Source organism: Moschus berezovskii, chromosome 2 (assembly GCF_049115385.1).
Source record: "Moschus berezovskii isolate FMDL1 chromosome 2, NW_MosBer_1.0, whole genome shotgun sequence".
Classification (NCBI taxonomy): domain Eukaryota; kingdom Metazoa; phylum Chordata; class Mammalia; order Artiodactyla; family Moschidae; genus Moschus; species Moschus berezovskii.
In genome coordinates, this window is record NC_142461.1 from 18,224,696 (window position 1) to 18,245,949 (window position 21,254).

Sequence of the window (21,254 nt, forward strand, 5' to 3'; positions counted from 1 at the left end):
TCTGTTATTAATTATGGAATGTATTTATAGAAAATTTAAAGTTACTATACTTTGAGTGCAATATGTCTGTTTGTAGCTCTAGTTTCCTCTTCATTACTTAAAGTGGCCATCATGTGCTCATTATTAATAACATAGCCATAGTTACTAGCTTATTTTCAGCTTGAGTTTCATACTCTTCTTTGACTTGCATACAACCTGTAGCCATTATTAGAACTAGATAAGAACCAGGCAGATGTCAAATTCTGGGAAGGTAATTTTGCTAAGATTAGGACTCTTTGCATCAGTCTGAAACAGGGTACTTTGGGTCTCTAGCATGGAGAGAAGAAAGAAGAATGAGTTGAGCAGGACAGAAGAATTTATCGATAAAAATAAACTCTTGGTTTTCTCTAGTTGGGTCTTATAGGGCCATACCTGCTGAGTTTGAAGAAAAATGAATTATCTTTTAGCCTGGTGAGATAATGGGTTAGAAGCTTAAAGGAAAAAGAATTGAGTATTAAAAGAGTTTTATATATTATAAGATAAGTGTTGAAGTAAGTAGTTCTAATATGTAAACACATATTACCAACAGTGTTTTCTTAACATTTTTGAGGCTTTAAAAAATAAAAAAATTAGTTGCCAGATATTTAAAAAAGGACTTTTAAATGGAAGCAAACATTATTGGCCTCTTTTAGGCTTGCTTTCTTTTATACTCTGAATTTTAAACAACCCTGGTATGTATTTTTATGTACCAAGTCAGAATGAGGGTTAATTCAGTCAAATTGCTCTTTACTGAACTTTCATATAAATCAAATGAAAAATGCTCTTTCGTATTTATGCCTCTGTATTCTGTAATACTTTGATACTTATGATTATAAAGTGTTACTAAAAATGAAAAATCCAGAAAAATACCAAAGCATAAGAAAGAAGAAAAAAAATCATTTAATCCCGAGTGAACTCCGGGAGTTGGTGATGGACAGGGAGGCCTGGTGTGCTGTGATTCATGGGGTCGCGGAGAGTCGGACACGACTGAGCGACTGAACTGAACTGAGGGACTCTTCCTGTGTGTATCTTGCTAATGTTTTTTTCCTTCGTATTAATACTTATTTTCAGTTTAAAGTCAAGTGATATAAAATTTATTATTAAAAGGTAGTATTCTTTCTGTCACATTGCCCTTCCACGCAGCTGATCATTTTGTGTTTATTTGTATGTGTATTAATTATGTGCTCATTGGTCTTGATCTGTTGTAATTTTTTCACTTTTGAGCACTAGGCTATGCCTTTTATGGGAAATTTACCCTACCACTTCACCCACCAAATGCATGCAGTGCATGCTTTCCATTTCCCCACTCATGATCGTTGCTCAGCTAACACTTGAGTCTGTAGGAACTTTTCTTTCTTACTCAGGTTTGTTTTTACGGAATTTAATAATTATTTTGTTGTTTTCCCTTTCTTGACCCCATCACTCAACTCCAGACTGATTACTGATTGTCCACATCTGTTCTCAAGCTGTCTACATGATTTTGTTTCATTTTCTTGAAGTTATGAGACCTCTGGATGGCTGCCCTTTTTATTTTATTGCATTATTGGTTATTAACAAGATATTGGATATTAGTTACTGCACTAAATAGTAAGTCTTTGTTGCTTATCTGTTTTATATGTAGTAGTTTATAGCTGCTAGTCCCATACCGCTTGTCTGTAGTTTGCCACCCACACACACCCTGCCCCCCTTTAGGCTTCCCAGGTGATGCAGTGGTAAAGAATCCAGCTGCCAGTGCAGGAGATATGGGTTCAATCCCTGCTTTGGAAAGATGCCCTGGAGAAGGAAATGGCAACCCACTTCAGTATTCTTGTCTGGAAAATGCCATGGACAGAGGAGCCTGGCAGGCTATACTCCATGGGTAGCAAAGAGTCAGATACAACTGAGTGACTGAGCACACACGCACTTTTGGTAACCACAAGTTTGTTTTCTGTTTCTGTGAGTCTGTTTCTTTTTGGTATATACATTCATTTTTGTTATTTTTTTACATCCTGCGTATATGTGATAGCATATTTGTCCTTCTGTGTCTGAGTTATGTCACTGAGCATCATATTCTCTGGGTTCATCCATATACCTTCAGATGACATTAGTTCATTCTTTTTTATGGCTGAGTAACAGTTGTGTGTGTGTACACATCGCATTTCCCTACTCTTGTCATTTATTGACAGGCGTTTTGGTTGCTTCTGTTCCTTGGCTGTTGTAAACAGTCCTGCTGTGAACATCGTGTTTTTTTTTAATAGATACATGTCTTTCTGTCTGTGTCTCTGTTTCTGTCTCCTATTCAGAATAAGTTTTCTTTTCTTGCAGAAACCTCTTATGTACTTTTTTGTGAGGTAGGTTTATTTTGCTTTTGACTTCATACTAGGAACTTTATTAAAATTGTGGTAATTTCTGGCTGTCTCCTCATTAATAAGAGTAGGAAAACGAAATATGTAACCTGTAAGCTCTGAGCACATAGATGAGATTTGACTGAGATTCACTATCTAATAAACTAATTGGGTGATCATCATTTTCAGATCTTTTTTCTTTGGTAAAATTCCACCGGGAAGATTCTTTCAGATTCCTGCTTGGAAGTGAAAACCTAACTGCCAGAATTCTGGGGCTTAGTGGGAGAAGATGCCTAGGAAAGAGGCCATATGTCATCTAGTTGGTCTATATATTCTTGATCACCTCCCCTCTCTCATTTTTGGTTTGGCGCACCTGTTTGCAACTATGTACTTTAACCTAGAATTTTCTGTATTTTGTACTTTCTAAAGAATAAAGGCCTTATGCATACCTGCCTCAGGAGAGTGACATTTACACAGCTGTAATAGTGGGGGCTGATCACCGAAGAATTGATGCTTTTGAACTGTGGTGCTGGAGAAGCCTCTTGAGAGTCCCTTGGACTGTAAGGAGATCCAACCAGTCCATTCTAAAGGAGATCAATCCTGGGTGTTCATTGAAAGGACTGATGCTAAAGCTGAAACTCCAATACTTTGGCCACCTCATGCGACGAGTTGACTCACTGGAAAAGACTCTGAGGCTGGGAAGGATTGGGGGCAGGAGGAGAAGGGGACGACAGAGAATGAGATGGCTGGATGGCATCACCGACTCTGTGGACATGAGTTTGAGTGAACTCCGGGAGTTGGTGATGGACAGGGAGGCCTGGCGTGCTGTGATTCATGGGGTCGCAAAGAGTCGGACTGAGCAACTGAACTGAACTGGATAGTGGGGGAGGGGATCTAGACTCTGCTCATAAACAGCCTCTGAACCAGTCCTCAGTTTAAACTCTGCAGTTGTCCCAGAGGTATTTGGTACCATCAACTCCTGGAATTGTGGGATTCTGAGTGTCAGTCTAATTGGTAGTTTATCTCCGTTTTCTACCTTCAGTCTTCTTGTCTTTCCCGTGTATTTAGCACTGGAATTACTGCTTTTTATCTTCTGAAATTGTGTTGTGTTGTGATAGTTGTCTCTGCCATTCTTTCCACCCTTGTGAATTTATGCCTCAGATCCTTTTAAAGCTATTTTAGTAGAGTTTTACTAGAGGACAGAAGTGAATGCATGTGTGGTCAAGTCTTTGTCTTTACCTCGAAGGCAGACATTTTTCTATGTATATGCATATATTTTTATCAAGAGTAGAAGCTTACTCCACATGACAGTGGGTGTTGCTTTTTGAGTGCCTGTTACAAGACTGGCTTCACACTAGACAGTTGACATACATTAAATTTCATTATCATGATGAAACAATGATGTCCTGTTTTAGGAATAAAGAAACCATAGTGCTTTATCTGCCTAACTGATTTCAGCCGACATTTTTTCCTTTCAAAAAATAAGCTATAAATTGTATCATTTTAATAGCATATGTATATACCTCTTAGCCCATTCCCATTTAGATTGTTGTTGTAAACTTAAAAATTGACTCTAGCTCAGTAATTCATTATTTTCTTGTTAGGTCACTGGTTATTTTTCATTTAAATATTAATATATACTTTGAATTCCTCCCAGAAATATGTATGTATATTCTCACTGTGTGCGGTGCTTAGTCGTTCAGTCATGTCTGACTCTTTGCAACCCCATGGACTGTAGCCTGCCAGGCTCCTCTGTCCTTGGGGATTCTCCTGGCAAGAATACTGGAGTTGGTTGCCATGCCGTCCTTCAGGGGATCTTCCCAAGCCAGGGATTGAACCCAGGTCTCCCACATTGCAGACAGATTCTTTACCGTCTAAGCCACCAGGGAGCCCCTATATTCTCACTGGCAGTGTAAAAATGCCAATTTGTTCACATCCTCATTAGATAACATTGTGTAACTGCAGTTTTTATTACCGTACTGATGTTTATTTAACCATTCCCTATTATTGAACATTTAGCGCTTTTCCAGTTTCTCATTATTACAGTGGCTAGACAAGTATCTTTGCACATTTCTAAGTTTTAATTCATGGCGTCAAATCAATGCCTGGAATTGCTATGCATTGACTAGGAAATAAAAATTTGGCTTAGAAAGTTCCACTTGGATTTTAGCTTACTATCATTCATCTGCACAACTTATCTTTTATTGTTTCTGAGTGATTTTTAAATAAACATCTATGATCCCTTGTTATGTGGTCAATTTTTGTGACTTTCTTTTAGAAAAGTAGCCATTGATAGCATTGTATGTACTTGAATATCAGTTCAGTTCAGTCGCTCAGTCATGTCTGACTCTTTGTGACCCCATGGACTGCAGCATGCCAGGCTTCCCTGTCCATCACAACCCCCGGAGCCAATCAAACTCATGTCCATTGCGTCAGTGATGCCATCCAGCCATCTCATCCTCTGTCGTCCCCTTTTCCTCCCACCTTCAATCTTTCCCAGCATCGGGGTCTTTTCCAGTGAGTAGGTTCTTTGCATGAGGTGGCCAAAGTACTAGAGTTTCAGCTTCAGTCCTTCAAATGAATATTCAGGACTGATTTCCTTTAGGATGGCCTGGTTGGATCTCCTTGCAATCCAAGGGACTCTCAAGAGTCTTCTCCAACATCACAGTTCAAAAGCATAAATTCTTTGGCATTCAGCTTTCCTTATGGTCCAACTCCATACATGACTACTGGAAAAACCATCGAATGTCACACTTTCAAAATGTCACACTTCAGAAAAAAAGACTATTTTAAAGTCCTGGACTTTGTATAAATCAGTTTTGGTTAGGAATACTTCTTTGAAAAAGAGGAAAAAAAAAGAGTATGACATCTATCTTTTAGAAAACAAATCAGTTAGTTTTAAGAAAAGACTGCTAGCTTCACCTTTATCCAGAGGAATAAAGATGACAGGAATATATTTGTAGGAACAAGTGCAGGTTTTCTGTACCAATACGTAGTTGATCCTTAAGCAGTGAGGAGGTTAGTCCGCATGTAACTCATAGTTGGCTGTTCTTAATCCACAGTTCCTCCACATCCTTGGATTCAACTAACTACAAAGTGTTTCGCTCTATAGTTATTTACTATTTATTGAACAATATCCTAGTGTAAGTGGACTGTGAATTGTTCAAAGGTCAAGAGCTTTGATACAAGATTTGTACCTAACTTTATTATGCAAAGACTTTGTGGATAAGAATATGTTAATCTGACTCATGGTAATTCTGGTTGCTTCTTAAAGTGGCATTGTGAAAATAAATGATAAGGTGCAGTTTCGCTGCATTACAGAGCCTGGGACAGAGAGATGTATGTTGTATGTGTTGTACATACACACAACAGTAGGTTGTTGGCTTACACCTTTCCATGTTTCCTCCTTTATTAAAATTCTCCATATATGACCAGTAGAATGATTATAAACACTTTTCGTTCTACAAACATACTCTTTTTTTTTTTTAATTGAAGGATAATTGCTTTACAGAATTTTGTGGTTTTCTGTTGCACATCAAGAATCAGCCATAGGTCCACCCATGTCCCCTCCCTCCTAGACCATTCCTCCCCACCCTTCAGCCTGTTGCAGAGCCCTGTTTGAATTCCCAAGTCATACAGCAAATTCTCATTGGCTATCTGTTTTACACATGGTATTGTAAATTTCTGTGTACCCTCTCCATATATCTCCCCTTCTCCTTCCTCTCCTCCCACCGTGTCCATAGGTTCGTTTCTGTAACTGTGTCTCCATTGCTGCCCTGAAAATAAATTCATCAGTGTCATCCCTTCAGATTCCGTATATATGTGTCAGAATACACTGTTTATATTTCTTTTTCTGACTTAATTGACTGTGTAATGGGTTCTAGTTTTCGTCCACCTCATTAGAACAGATTCAGATGTGTTCCTTTTTATGACTGAGTAGTATTCGGAGAAGGCAATGGCAAGCCACTCCAGTACTCTTGCCTAGAAAATCCCATGGACAGAGAGAGGAGCCTGGTGGGCTACAGTCCATGGGGTCGCTACTAGTCGGGCAAGACTGAGCGACCTCACTTTCACTTTTCACTTTCACACATTGGAGAAGGAAATGGCAACCCACTCCAGTGTTCTTGCCTGGAGAATCCCAGGGACGGGGGAGCCTGGTGGGCTGCCGTTTATGGGGTCGCACAGAGTTGGACACGACTAAAGCGACTTAGCAGCAGCAGCAGCAGCAGTATTCCATTGTATGTATGTACCACAGCTTATTTATCCATTTATCTGTTGAATGGACATCTAGGTTGCTTCCATGTTCTAGCTATTGTAAATAGTGCTGCAGTGAACTTTGGGGTATACGTGTCTTTTTCACTTTTGATTTCCTCATGGTATATGTCTTGAGTGGGATTGCTGGGTCATGTATTGGTTTTATTCCCAGCTTTTTAAGGAGTCTCCATACCGTCTTCCATAGTGGCTGTATCAGTTTACATTCCCACCAGCAGTGCAAGAGGGTTCCCTTTTCTCCATACCCTCTCCAGCACTTATTGCTTGTAGACTCTATGATGATGGCCATTCTGACTGGTGTGAGGTGGTATCTCTCTGTAGTTTTGATTTGCGTTTCTCTCATGATGAGCATCTTTTCATGTGCTTGTTAGCTAACTGTATGTCTGCTTTGGAGAAATGTCTCTTCAGGTCCCTTTCCCACTTTTTGATTGGGTTGTTTGCTTTTCTGGTATTGAGTTGTTTAAGATGCTTGTATATTTGGGAAATCAATTCTTTATCAGTTGTTGCCTTTGCTATTATTCTCTCCCATCCTGAGGGTTGTCTTTTCACCTTTTTTTCTACAAACATACTGTTTTTATACCGAGAGTTTTAGAGTTTTGTCAGTGAACCAGTAAAGCAAAATTTTAACACCTTGTCACAAGTATATTGAAGATGTAGTACTCAGTTCTGCTTCAAAAATAAGCTTAGAATGGTGTTGAATTATGCACTTTTAAGCAAGTCAGTTAATATTTCTGTGTACATGAAAAACAATTATTATGATAACTTTGTATCTGAAGGTGCTTTTGCAAATCTCCATAGCTTAACATTGTCAGTTTGCTGAGTGGCCAAAAGAAGTTTAAGCTGTCCCTGAAGTTTCAGCTTCCTTTTCTCCAGAATTTATGACCTTCTATGTTCTAAACACGTTTTAGACTTTTGGAGGAATTTATATAGTTCTATGACAAAGTTTAGAGAACAAAATATTTGAGGTTCTCTCTCTTAGTTTATCAGGCTGGGTGGAGTCATGTCGATTAGCCTGAGAGTCATTTTACATTATGATATTATGACATCAGTTATAAATATTTTTCTGTTCACTCTTGTTTTGACTCTTCTTTGCCCTACTTCTCTGTAACTTAGTACAGTTCTTTTAAAGTTTAACAGCAAGAATGGACAGACATTGTGACACAGCCACACAAAAGGAATACCAGTTTGCTGTAAAAAGGAATGGACCAATATGCGCAACAGCATGAGGTCATCCAAAACACTATGATTCCATTTGTGAGAAACTCCAAAGTAGGCAATAGCAACAGAAAAGAAGACCAGTGATTGCCAGAGACTTGAAGTATGTGTGTGTGTCTGGGGGTCATGTATTGCAGGGACCATAAAGGAACTTTTTAAAGTGATGGAAATGTTTGATACCTCAATTGCGGTGTTGGTTATACCAGTGGATATATTCATCAAGCTCATCGAACCCCATTTAAAATGGGTACATTTTATCATATGGAAATTACCTTTGAATGAAGTTTAAAAGAGAGTTTAAACACAGAAGTCTAAAATAGGGCATGAGTAGTGAAAGTGTCCAGAAGTATGCTGTCACCATAAATTAGTAGTAAAGCAGTAGGCCATAACATTGTTAAATATTGAATGTCACTGAATAGTTGTGAAAGTTTATGCTAGTGTCCATTACTATATACCATAGTATATATAAAGACACTTTGGTGTTACATGAATTGAGTCATATTCAGTTCATTTCAGTAGCTCAGTCGTGTCCAACTCTTTGCGACCCCATGAACTGCAGCACACCAGGCCTCCCTGTCCATCACCAACTCCTGGAGTTCACCCAAACCCATGTCCATTGAGTCAGTGATGCCATCCAACCATCTCAACCTCTGTCGTCCGTTTCTCCTCCTGCCCTCAATCTTTCCTAGCATCAGGGTCTTTTCAAATGAGTCACCTCTTTGCATCAGGTGGCCAAAGTATTGGAGTTTCAGCTTCAACATTAGTCCTTCCAGTGAACACCCAGGACTGATCTCCTTTAGGATGGCCTGGTTGGATCTCCTTGCAGTGCAAGGGACTCTCAAGAGTCTTCTCCAACACCACAGTTCAAAAGCATCAATTCTTCGACAATCAGCTTTCTTCACAGTCCAACTCTCACATCCATACATGACCACTGAAAAAACCATAGCCTTGACTAGACGGACCTTTGTTGACAAAGTAATGTCTCTGCTTTTTAATATACTGTCTAGGTTGGTCATAACTTTCCTTCTAAGGAGTAAGCGTCTTTTAATTTCATGGCTGCAATCACCATCTGCAGTGACAATAATTTACAGGTTTTTAAAGTGCTTTATAAGTGAAAGTGGCAAAAAGTGGAAAATGGCAAATAGATGGGGAATCAATGGAAACAGTGACAGACTTTATTTTCCTGGGCTCCAAAATCACTGCAGATTATGACTGCAGCCATGAAATTAAAAGACCCTTGCTCCTTGGAAAAAAAGCTATGACACTAGACAGCATGTTATAAAGCAGAGACGTTACTTTGCTTACAAAGGTCCATCTAGTCAGAGCTATGGTTTTTCCAGTAGTCATGTTAGAAATCTGAGAGTTCGACTATAAAGAAAGTTGAATCCCGAAGTATTGATGCTTTTGAACTGTGGTGTTGATGAAGACTCTTGAGAGTCCTTTGGACAGCAAGGAGATTAAGCCAGTTAATCCTAAAGGAAATCAGTCTTAAGTATTCACTGGAAAGATTGATGCTGAAGCTCCAATACTTTGGCCACCTAATGCAAAGAATTGACTCAGTGGAGAAGACCCTGATGCTGGGAAAGATTGAAGTCAGGAGGAGAAGGGGGTGACAGAGGATGAGATGGTTGGATGGCATCACTGACTCAATGCACATGTGTTTGAGCAAGCTCTGGGAGTTGGTGAAGGACAGGGAAGCCTGGCGTGCTGCAGTCCATGGACTTGCAGAGTCGGACATGACTGACTGGCTGAGCTGAACTGATAAGTGAAAGTACCTTGTTTGTTTTTTTAATTGCAGTTTTAATGTAGTGTGCACTGATGATTTTTTCCCTCTAATTTGAACATTTTTTGTCTGTTCCAACTTGATCGCATATTTCGGATAGAGCGATAAGTGTAATATTTTCTGAAATACTTAATTTCTAAATTTTTTAGATGTTAAAAAATAGTGACATTGTTAACGGAACATATGAAGCTTACTCCATTAGCTGTCTAGGACTTCCCAGGTGGCTCAGTGGTGAAGAATCTGCCTACCAAGGCAAGAGTCACAGGAGAGGCGAGTTCAGTCCCTAGGTCAGGAAGATCCCCTGGAGGAGGAAATGGCAACCAACTCTAGTATTCTTGCGGGGATACTCATCCCGTGGACAGAGGAGCCTGGTGAGCTACAATCCATGCGGCGGCAAAAAGGCAGACATGACTGAGCAACTGAGCAATCATTCCTTCATAATCTATCTACATACCATGTCCAGCTTTCAGATTTCAATGGAAAAAAAATTAAAACTTGAGAAGAAACAGGTGATCTGTAGAATTGTTATTGTATAGTTGGTCTCTGAGAAAATTAACATCTGTTTAAGATGGCACTGAAGTTCTAATGAAATACGGTCTGTTGACTTCGGAGATCTTTCAGTGCTGTGGTTCTATGTTTAGATAGAGCACACCACCCAGAATGTTGTCATGTCATGTACAGGCCTAGGGTAACAACATAGTTTGAGGATTCGGCAGTTGAAGATGCTCTGGTGGCTTCCCCGTTGTTCATAAGATAACAATAAACTTTACTTAGTTGCTGTACCTTTTTAGAATCTGTTATCCCTGTAACAGATTATATTATAGATTATAATGTAATCTATATTATGGAGTCCAGATTATCATTGAAGTGTTGTGCTTGTTTAACTTTCTCCCCCTCATCGTATGCTGCTGCTGCTGCTGCTAAGTCACTTCAGTCGTGTCTGACTCTGTGCAACCCCATAGACGGCAGCCCACCAGGCTCCTCCGTCCATGGGATATTCCAGGCAAGAGTATTGGAGTGGGTTCCCATTGTCTTCTCTGCCGTAATTGTATAGTATTCTCTAAATTGGACATTCTAATAGGCTTCAGTTCAAATGTGTATTCCTTGCAGACGTGGTGGTGAAAACATTTTGTTCTTTTGTGGCCTTATTGATGAGTGTTATCGAAACTACGTGCCATGGGGTACTGCAAAGATAATGTAGCAATAAAGTGCTAAATGAAATACTGAAAGTCTTGAAATATATAGTATATATAAAAATTAAAAAAATCTCTTGGCTTTAGTTAGTAGAGAAAAGCAGTGGAGGAGCAGAGTTGTGATGGGAACTTGGTGTCTGTAAGCTTGCGTCAAGGTTAGGCCAGAGTGAGAAGATGTCTCCTTGGGACAGTCATGCCAGGCACCGTAGGAACTTCCCCAGTGTGAGCCAGTGCAGTGAAGGCCGACTATGCAAGTAGACCTAGAGGCTGCTAGAGAGCCAGCGGGAAGAGTCTGTGGAGCTTTGACCAGGATGGCGGCCTGAAGAATTCTGTCATTTTTAATTTAAGATGACTCCTTTAAACATGTCCCTCTTACGTTTCACGTTCGTAGGTTTAAGAAAATCTACCAAGAAGCGCAGCGAATCCCCGCCTGCCGAGCTCCCCAGTTTGAGGCGGAGCACACGCCAAAAGACCACGGGCTCCTGCGCTAGTGCCAGGTAATAATTTGGGCCTGTCAGTGTGTGATTAGTTCATTTTCTGGGTCCAGCTTTCCCCAAAGGCCTTCATTTTATGAGTTTTAAAAAAAATTTCATGAAAGTTTTCTTGTTGAAAATCAAAGAAATTCATTCTAAATAGAACTATTATTTCTGTGAATTCTTCCCCAATATTTAACTTTATTCCCTTTTTTGCTAAGTTTTAATCATGCCTTTTTGGGGACAACACCTTTGTCTTCTACCTTTTCCTCTGTTGTTTTACGTTATTTGCACGGAGTTACTGCCAGCAGTTGGACATCTGGTTGTTTTTGGAGTTCCTTTCTGCCAAAGAGCTCTCTAATGAGCATCTTTATGCAGATTTGGGTTATTTTTAAAGGTAGCTAAATTTCCCAGTAGTGTGATTAATGGATCAAAAGGGATGCCTGTTGTAATGGCTGCAATATTGCCTAATTAGTTTCTAAAAGTGTTGGCATGAGTTATTGAGTTTAATGGGTGAGGGGGAGAGATGTACTTCATTTTCATTTTGCCTTACAACACCCATCCTCAGGGGTAAATGTGGGTTTTGTTTGTGATCTTTCACATCTCCATTTTTCCCACTTTGAGCCCATTTTCAGGAAAATCGTCTACCTTTGACATATGACGTAGTATATTATTTCCCATACTTTGATTAACTGATTCAGAATCTTAGGTTGAAGTTAAAAAACCTTGTTACTCCAGTTTCCTGTCAGATTTTCAGGCTTGGTCAGTTCTGGTGTTGTGCTGCTAATTACCACAACCATATGGGACTTCTCCCCCCTTTATGTATAATTTGCTCTTTTGTATATAGTTTCCTCTCTCTACTAAATGTGCCAAAAACCAGTGATGGCGTGGGTGATTTTTAGTTTGCTTTTCCCATCTCAGGTCATTTGAAAGGTTTAGTGCTTCTTTGGTTCTTCTCTAAGGTAATCAACTTTATACCTTTGACTGTGGGTACAGTAATAACACAAGGAAACAGAATGACTTATTGCCTAATAATAAGTCATAAGGAACGGACTCTAGGCCTTTAAGCTCTGCTTTTCTACTTGTTTTCTGGTTCTGTCAGGATTGTTTAAAATATTGTTTAAATATCTGGAGTTAGTACACCTGTTTTCTTTTGTACTTTCTTGGCAGTACTTTTATGAGGACCTCTGAGATGATTTCTTGGTTCTTCAGGGCTTTTGCCCTATTTTGGGCCAAACTTTGAATCCAGTTTACCCAGGGTGTATAATCTTAGATATAGACTGAATTCACTGTGGTTGAAAATTAAGTTTGAACTGTTCGTGGAGTCAGGTGACCTAGTGTCCTGTCTTTCTCCGCAGCCTCTTTGCTTCTCCTCGGGAGCACTATCTTAATGCACTAGGAGTTCTTTACTTACATACTGCACACAAGTTGTCTGCCCGCCTGTCTGCAGCATTCTTCATCTCAGGCTTTTCTGAATTTGCTGAAATTCCTCTTAAATTTAGTATTTTCATAGCCTCTTACAGCTGCAATTTCATTGCTCTGTAGACTAACACACTTGAGGGCAGCAACCAAATGTTCAGCACAGAGCGTGTCACATGATTGATGCAAATTAAATGTTAAATAAGTGACTTAATTTGAATCGCAGTAATTTGCAGCTTGGTAATTTGGGTTTGGAATGAGGTTTTTTTTTTTTTCCTGAAGGAAAGACTGGCTGAGTAAATCCCTGTTTAGGGACATACATTTTTTTTTTTTTTAACTAATTGGAAGAATAAACTCTTCTACAACTCTGGTAATTCAGAGCCTTCATTTCCAGGGCACTTACTTATGCCTGCTTCCTCCTTGTTCTTTACCAAGCAACATTATTCACTGTAGCTTGACTTTAGTCTAAAATATTTCTTTAGTAGTAGGTTTTTGCACTTCCAAGGTCATTCGGGGGAGCTACTATTTAAACAGTATTAAGTTGTAATAATTTTGGAAGTCTTTTGTCTGTGCAAGATTTGCTTACTGATTTCTCTTATTAAAATAGAAAAAGTGTCAATGAAATGTAGTTTGCTTCATGATAAATGACTAATAATTCTTTTTTCCACATCTTATAGTAATGCCTCAGTGTGAAGCAGGTGTGTTCCCAGATGTAATCTGTATCTGTCTATAAATATTGAATATTTAGTTCTTTATTTTAAAGGAGAAGCTATTGTCCATGATGAGGGTAGTAACTTTTTTGATGATGTAAGTCATATGGGACTTAAGTGATGGGAATTTTGCCCATTGTCTTCTCTCTTCTTACCCGTCCCCCATTTTCAGCTATCAGTCTGAAACTCCATATATTGATCCACTATTTACCCAAGAATTAGAGATCTATTTTGAATGAATTGTTTCTGCTAAAGGAATCACTTTTCTATTTATTTGAAGTGTTTAAAGATCACTTCTGTCTGAAAGGATGACAACAGCTCATAGCCTCACAAAAGCTTGTATTGTCAACGTGATATAGCTTGGAAGAGTTTTAAATATACAAAGTCTTAGTTGTTACCCATAGTGGTTTTCTGCAACAATTTTTATGTAAAAAGAAGAAACTCGCTTTGTATTCCATGCATTGGAGCTTTGTGCTGTGTGGACATTGCTCCTGGTCACTGGGAGCGCTGCCTATGATGGCATTTTTCTGTCGTAGTCGGCGAGGCTCTGGCCTGGGCAAAAGAGGAGCAGCTGAAGCTCGTCGACAGGAGAAGATGGCTGACCCTGAAGGCAACCAGGAGACGGTCAACTCTTCAGCTGCACGGACAGACGAGACTCCCCAAGGAGCAGCAGGTAGATTGGCACTTCTTAGGCCTAAAATGTGTTTGTATATCTTCCAGATTTATTTGGAGATAAATTACTTTTTAGGTATACCAGGTATAATGGAAGAGCGGAGACAGCTACATCTTTAAGATGTTAATAACCATCAAACTTGTTGTTTTCTAGATTTGGTTTTTGATTAGTTGTATTCATTTGTTTTTTGTTGTATAATTTTTTTTTCCAAGTCCAAATTTGTACTAATTAAGTTCAAAGGGCTTTTAAGAAGCAGAAACTCCCTTTCTGTTTAAGCTTCTTAAATATTGATCAGTACATATAATAGTTGCCTGCTGATTTGCTTGAAAAAATTAAATTCATAATAAAAATGTACAGATATAGTTTAAATTGCTTCATACATGTGCAGATTTTAATTTAGAGTGTTAAACAGTCTGTAAAAAATAAGTATTCGGTTTGAACCTAGCAGCTTTAAGAATAATATTATTCCTATTTTTATGGGATTTTTATTCTTGATATGATAGCACAGCAAAAATTAAGTCACCCCACACCAAGTATGTATCCATTACCAATACATAAAGCAGGCTAAGACTTCAGTGTTTGATTGTGGCTAACAAGTTTAAGAAGTAGTTTGTTATAAGCATTTGTCACTAATACTAAAACAGATACAAAAATATTAGAATTTAGCATTATGAACGTATGGTTATAAGTCCCTTAAATCCAGATAATATGTATAACTTTAGGTGTAGGCATATACATTCTTCCTTTTGAATGAAGTTCTTTCATGTATTATCATTTAATATCAGAATATGTGCCAGTTTTCTTTATTGCCTACAGTCAATCATATGTCCTGGTTTGACAGGAAGGTTCTGGTTTGCCCACTACTGTCCATGTTTTTTGCCTTTTGTCTCAGCTTTCTGTATAGCTTAACATCTTTACCAACCAGTCTTTCCTAGTTTTGTATAATAAACTACATGGTGAACTTAACAGTATCTCATCTCGTAGTGCCTTTTTCCTAGAACAGTTTTTCTGAAGGGTTAAGTGGTAGAGTTTTGGAAAAATAAAGTGCATCACACGTGCAGCTCATTGAAGCTCTGCATAACACAGCTGATGCTTCAAGTCTGAATGTGGAAGTGGAGCAGTTCCTATGTGGATGACTTCAAGATGGAGCTGCTGAGTGTGTTGTTAAAGTGGACTCATTATGATAATTATAATAGCTAACATTTGCACAGGGTACGCCCCATTGCATACACACTATTAAGCATTTTACATGTATTCTCATTTAATATTTGGAACAACCTGCTGAGGTGTGCGCACTGTTATCCTCTTTTATAAACAAGGAAAATTGAAATGCACAATGGTTAAGTTTGCTAGGGTTACAGGCCCGGATGTGTGACTCTTGAAGTGCACAGTTGTAAAAACAGCTGTGTTGTTCTGCTTCCCTATGGTTACTAGTTGGTTTAATTCATGAGTGTAACTGGAGGCCAGAATGAGGGGGTGGTGTGTAAAATTGTGTTCCCTGGTATACTCACCTAAGAGGATGAAGGCTTTAAGGGATTAGATTCATAAGATTGCCCTCCTTAAAGGCCTGCTTCCATATTTGAAATCACAGTGTAATCTCAGTATTGTCTAAGTTTATGTCAAAGATACATGTGACTTGTTCACTGATATTAGAAAGCACTAACTTGATTACATTTTGGAGGCTGCATTGAATACTGTAGGGCTTTCTCTGCCAGTTCACTCAGGTAGTTCTAGAGGAAGAGGCAGACTTCTTACAGGCGCTGTATTAAGTTCTTCAGTGTAATGTGCTTTAGTTTTTCAGTATATAAAATTGGAATTTAAAGAAAATTACACTGTTTTAAGTTTGTGTTGAATATTAATTGATGGTGTTAGTTTTGAGCATCTTTTAGCATGCACCTGTATAATGTGTAATTATATTCTGAACAACCATTCTTTTGGCCTTGCTCAAAAGTTTTCATGACACTAAGAATGTATTCTTGTTGCCTCCTGTACTTGGGTATCTGGTAAACCCTTAGCCATTCTCGTCAAGTAAAAGTGAATTCTGTCAGCTTTAACTGTATATTGGAAACTGCCTTACAAGGTACTGTGATGATATGCAGAGACTGGATGGGCAAGATACCATTTTAAAAGAATAGATTGACGTCTCTTAAAATCTGAGATTGGATTTTTTTTTTCTGCTTGATAACCTTGCTTTTATTAATACATTGTGTCTGGGGTTGGATTTTGTGTGTGTTGCCCAACATTTGATGTGTTCACTGAAGAGCTGTGTCACTGACCCCTAGGAATGAAATACATCTCCTTACCTGCATGACTACAAACAGCCACTCATAGGCTAAGCTAGTTTGGTTTATCTAATTTTGTAAAACTTACAAAAAGGGAGCTACAGTAGGCAAATGCTTATTAATATTTGCTTTCAAAGGTATGGCTAGCTCAGCTGGTAAAGAATCTGCCTGCAGTGTAGGAGACTCTGGTTCTATTCCTGGGTTGGAAAGATCCCCAGGAGAAAAGGGATAGGCTACCCACACCAGTATTCTTGGGCTTCCCTGAGGGCTCAGGTGGTTAAAAAATCCACCTGCAAAGTAGATGACCTGGGTTTGATCCCTGGGTTGGGAAGATCCCCTGGAGGAGGGCATGGCAATCCATTCCAGTATTCTTGCCTGGAGAATCCCCATGGTCAGAGGAACCTGGCGGACTCTAGTCTGTGGGGTCGCAAAGAGTTGGACACGACTGAGTTAGCACAACACGTACATCAAAGGTATGGCAGCTCGAAAGGATCTTTTGCTTTGGGTTCAGTGATTGGTATCCAAATAGGCACTCATCTCAATTAAAAATGAGAATATCCCTGCTCCTTCTTGTAGAGGATCTGTGGCTCCCTGAAGGTTGGGACCTTACTATAATAATCTTAACAGCTCTTTTAATTCTGTGCTTTTACAAGTTTTATGTCTTGGTTAAGGTCTTTGTAGCAGGGCAGTTGGAGGTATTTATTATTCATAATGTAAATTCTTAGAATACTTTTTTAAGAAGTAACTTAAACCTCTAAAATCATAAGTTGTAAATCTGTAGAATAGTTTAAAACCAGTAGACCCTCTTATAAAACCCTGCAGCATTACCTTAAGTGAACTTTTATGTTTTTTCTTTAAAAATATGTGGTTCCAGAGTATGCTTTTTGAGGGGAGGAGAATACATAACAGCAATTTTGTCTGTCACAACTTTGTATTTGATTTCCACAATTTGTATAAGTTTCAAGGCAAGTTTAAGAGCCACTTTGCTAAGTTTAGTAATAATTGGAATCCAATAGCAGAATTGGTTAACATGGTTTCTGTATAATGTGGAAGAGCCAGTGTACATAAATTAAAAAGTAGTATTGAAGAATATATTGAAGGTTCTGATAGTGTATAGTTAATAAGAGTACAGCTTGTAAAGTCAGACTTCCTGGGTTCAGATCTCATATCCGTTGTTAGTTGTCTCATCTTGAGCAAGTACGCACAAAGCCTAGGTTTCCTCTTGCACATGATAGCACTTGTAATACCTCTTTGTTTGGTTGGGAGGAAACATATGGACACATTCTCCACGGAGTTAGCATTTAATTAGTACCTTTAAGCAGCATTACAAAGTATAGTTATGGTTATTTCCTTTTTGGTTTTGTTTTTTGTTTTCAACAGGTATGAAGTTCACTAAACTCTGATACTCTTTAATATTACCATTTCTTCTTAGCCTGTAATTCTGAACCAGGGGGTTGCCAGCATTTTCTGTAAAGGGCCAGATAATTGATGTTTTAAGCTTTATGTAAGTTCTGTTGGAACCACTCAGTGGTTGTAGCACAAAAGTAGCCACAGTTAATAGGTAAATTAATGAGTTGGGGTATATTGTAACAAAATTTTATTTACATAGTGATATGCTAGACTGGATTTGGCCTGTGGACCACAGTGTGCTGACTCCTGTTCTAAACCATACTTTTTTTCTTTTTTTTTACAAGTTAAAAAAAAATTCTAGTGAAATGATAGGATACTTAAATGAGTGAAAAAAAGTATGAAAACACGGAGTTGATGGCTGGTATATTAGCATCTCTTTCTTCAGAAAAATTTGTTGCATTCACATAGGTGATCCATGTGCCTCTTTTTTTCTTTTTTTTTTGAGGCAGTGGCTTCTAACTTTATTTGAGAAAAAACAGAAGGTAAACGTATCAAAAGAACACAGAGGTTTGGCGGGTGGGGATGGTCAGTGATGGCTACTTGTGGGGTGGGCCGCTGGGCTAAGGGCCTTTACTTGTTTGCCGGCTGTTCGGACTTCCCGGCTTCGGGGCCGCCAAGCTGGGCACGCGCCTGGAAGGTGACGGGAATGGTGATCTCGGCCGACTGGGTGGCTGACTTGGGCAACGGGGCCTCCATGGTGAGCGTGCCCTCAGGGGACAGGGAGGAGGAGACCAGGGTGGGGTCCACACCGGGGGCGGGGGGGCAGCGTGTATTTGCGAGTGAAGCAACGGGAAATCTATGTGCCTCTTTTAATAATGACAAAATTATTCATCTTGGCTTTTGTTCTGTCATTAATCTGTCACATGAACATAGTAAAGTATTGTGGATGATGTGATCATGCATAGATGAATTGTTTGTAAAAAAAAAAAATGCTTTGGGACTCAACAGACACTGAGAGGAAGGGGCAGTAAAACTGCTAGTTTTACAGGTATATATTTTCATCTCTTGGTCAGATTTGTAATAGAATCAACCATTGTTTACTTAGACTGAAGTATTGATCAGGTTAGCATTTTGGGTAGTAGAATCCTGAATCTGACGTCTTTCCTTTGTTTTGATGTATTGGTTGCTTTCTCTTTTGTACTTAAATGTTTTGTGGTCTTCTGTTAGTTGTAATGTGTATCTTCAGTGTTTTGTCGTGAAAATAAGAGAGCATAATCTTTGCATATTCTTGAAGTGGAAGAAAACATGGCAAATGATTGTATCAAGACTCTAGTCCAGAAATAGAGCAGACTGAAGAAGACACATATCCCTGTGGAGCATTTTCCCTATGTTATGTTTATGATTATTTGCCTGCTTATTAAATATCACAGTGGCTTTAGCAGTGCTATATTTATGGACTTTTCATAGAGGAGTCCAGAATAAGACTGAATTGAGGAGAAGTTTCAATGACAGGAGAAAACTGTGAAAATCATATATGAGAGAAATGCAAGGCTTGTGTGTTATGTTTGTTTCTGTTGTTGTCGAGCCATCTTTTTTCCATAAAAGCTACATGATGAAGTCTAGAAGAACAGCTGGTGTGCAGTGTGCACGTTTGCCACTAATGTATTATTGTCTATAAAACTCTGCTTTTTCTTTTTAAAGATAAACCAGACATAATGAGTTTTAAATATTCTTCTCCTAACCCTCACCTTCTCCACCCTGCCCCTGCCCCCGCATCCCGTGCCCCCACCCCCCAGCCTCTAGTTCTGTTGCAGGGGCTGTGGGTATGACCACCTCTGGGGAGAGCGAATCTGATGACTCCGAGATGGGACGGTTACAAGGTAAAGACCATTATCAAGCTTATACGAAGCCACAGTCATGGGCTGCCTGTCACTGTGTTCTTTGTTGAAATTAATTTGAATAAGCTCATATAACTATAATATAGCAGTGCTCACCCATATCTCCAAAGAAAGCTCTAGATTTACTGATTAGATGATTTGGAATTGGAAGATGACCCATTTGTTTCTTCATCTTTACTATTTAAATAGATAATTATAATCCTATGTAGTATATTTTTTGTTAATTTTTTTTTCCCATTATGGTTACATATGCAGCTAGTAATGAGTTAAGGATGATACTGAAAAGGGGTTGCTTCATATATTGTTCTCTGGTACCTAATAACAGTACATCTGGTAGGATGCTTTTTGGCTGTATTTTGTGTTCTTGATCAGCTGTTTCAAAATGAACGTAGAGTGTATACATAAATTCCGGGCATTATAATGTTGTAAGTGCTTTTTTAAAAGCAGCTTCATATTATGTATACGTTGTTTACAAGTGCATGGGTATGTATTTTTATCCAGTCAGTCCCCAATGTGAGGCTTACAAGAAACATTAATGAATGAGTTTCAGATTGTCTTTTTGACTGAAACTCTCATGAACAGTTTTTCTCACTTTTGGAAACTGATAAAAATGATTTTTCCTATGTTTTTAGAGAATCTCATGATCATATCTGATTAGGAAATAATAGAGTTAAAATAGAGCAAATGTGCTTAACATATAACTTCTTCAAAATGTTTACTTTACATTTCTCTTGGACTATTTACATCATCCCTGCTGGCACTAAAGTTTAACATCTCCATAAAACTTTAAGATGCTCTGGAGTTGACACATATGGGTATTGTAATTTATAGTAATTGCATTAGTATATATAAGTGTGGTTTTGAAAAGTTTCTTGTAGCTTCTCTTTTTTTTAAATTTTATTTTTATTGGAGGCTAATTACTTTACAATATTGTAGTGGTTTTTGCCATACATTGACATGAATCAGCCATGGGTGTACATGTGTTCCCCATCCTGAACCCCCCTCCTACCTCCCTCCCTCCGCATCCCATCCCTCAGGGTCATCCCAGTGCACCAGCACTGAGCACCCTGTCTCATGCATTGAACCTGGGCTGGCAATCTGTTTCACATATAATAATATATCATGTAGCTTCTCTTAAAGTTTAAAATTGAAAGTAGAATTGTTTAAAAGAATTATGTGATGAATCAGTTGCTGGAAGCTTCTAGATGAGGTAAGTTGTGTTAACTGTTTCTCGTGCTCTGCTCTTTCCCTTAGCTTTGTTAGAGGCCAGGGGTCTTCCCCCTCACCTGTTTGGTCCTCTTGGTCCTCGGATGTCACAGCTTTTCCATAGAACAATTGGAAGCGGAGCTAGTAAGTGAATACTTTTAAATTTGTCCTCTCCTCAAAACTATTAGTTGAGTACTGTTCTTAAACTGTTTATCTATTCATATAGGAGAATTTTCACATAGGAACTTCTCATGAACTTTAACCTATTTTAAAAAATAGGGCTTGTGCATATTCTTACCTTAAATAATAGCAACGCTTCAAGAGATTCTTCTATCCTTTTATGTTTGATTACTAAATTGGAGCCACTGGAAAACCGTCCAAAGTTAACAGCAAGACTCTCTTTTTGAACTGTAGAGGAGTAAAGACTCTCAGGTGATT

The 21,254-nt window shown here is 38.7% G+C and overlaps 1 protein-coding gene across 15 annotated transcripts in view; it reads left to right on the forward strand.

The window, feature by feature from the left end:
- Positions 1-21,254, forward strand: part of TRIP12 (thyroid hormone receptor interactor 12) — a 151,860-nt gene that overhangs the window by 69,421 nt on the left and 61,185 nt on the right. For all 15 annotated transcript variants that reach the window (XM_088845055.1, XM_055397299.2, XM_055397296.2 and 12 more), the window contains 4 exons: positions 11,197-11,302; positions 13,944-14,080; positions 19,509-19,592; positions 20,865-20,960. In XM_088845055.1, coding sequence (XP_088701181.1) covers positions 11,197-11,302; positions 13,944-14,080; positions 19,509-19,592; positions 20,865-20,960 — 423 coding nt within the window. The remainder of the gene's footprint in view (positions 1-11,196; positions 11,303-13,943; positions 14,081-19,508; positions 19,593-20,864; positions 20,961-21,254) is intronic.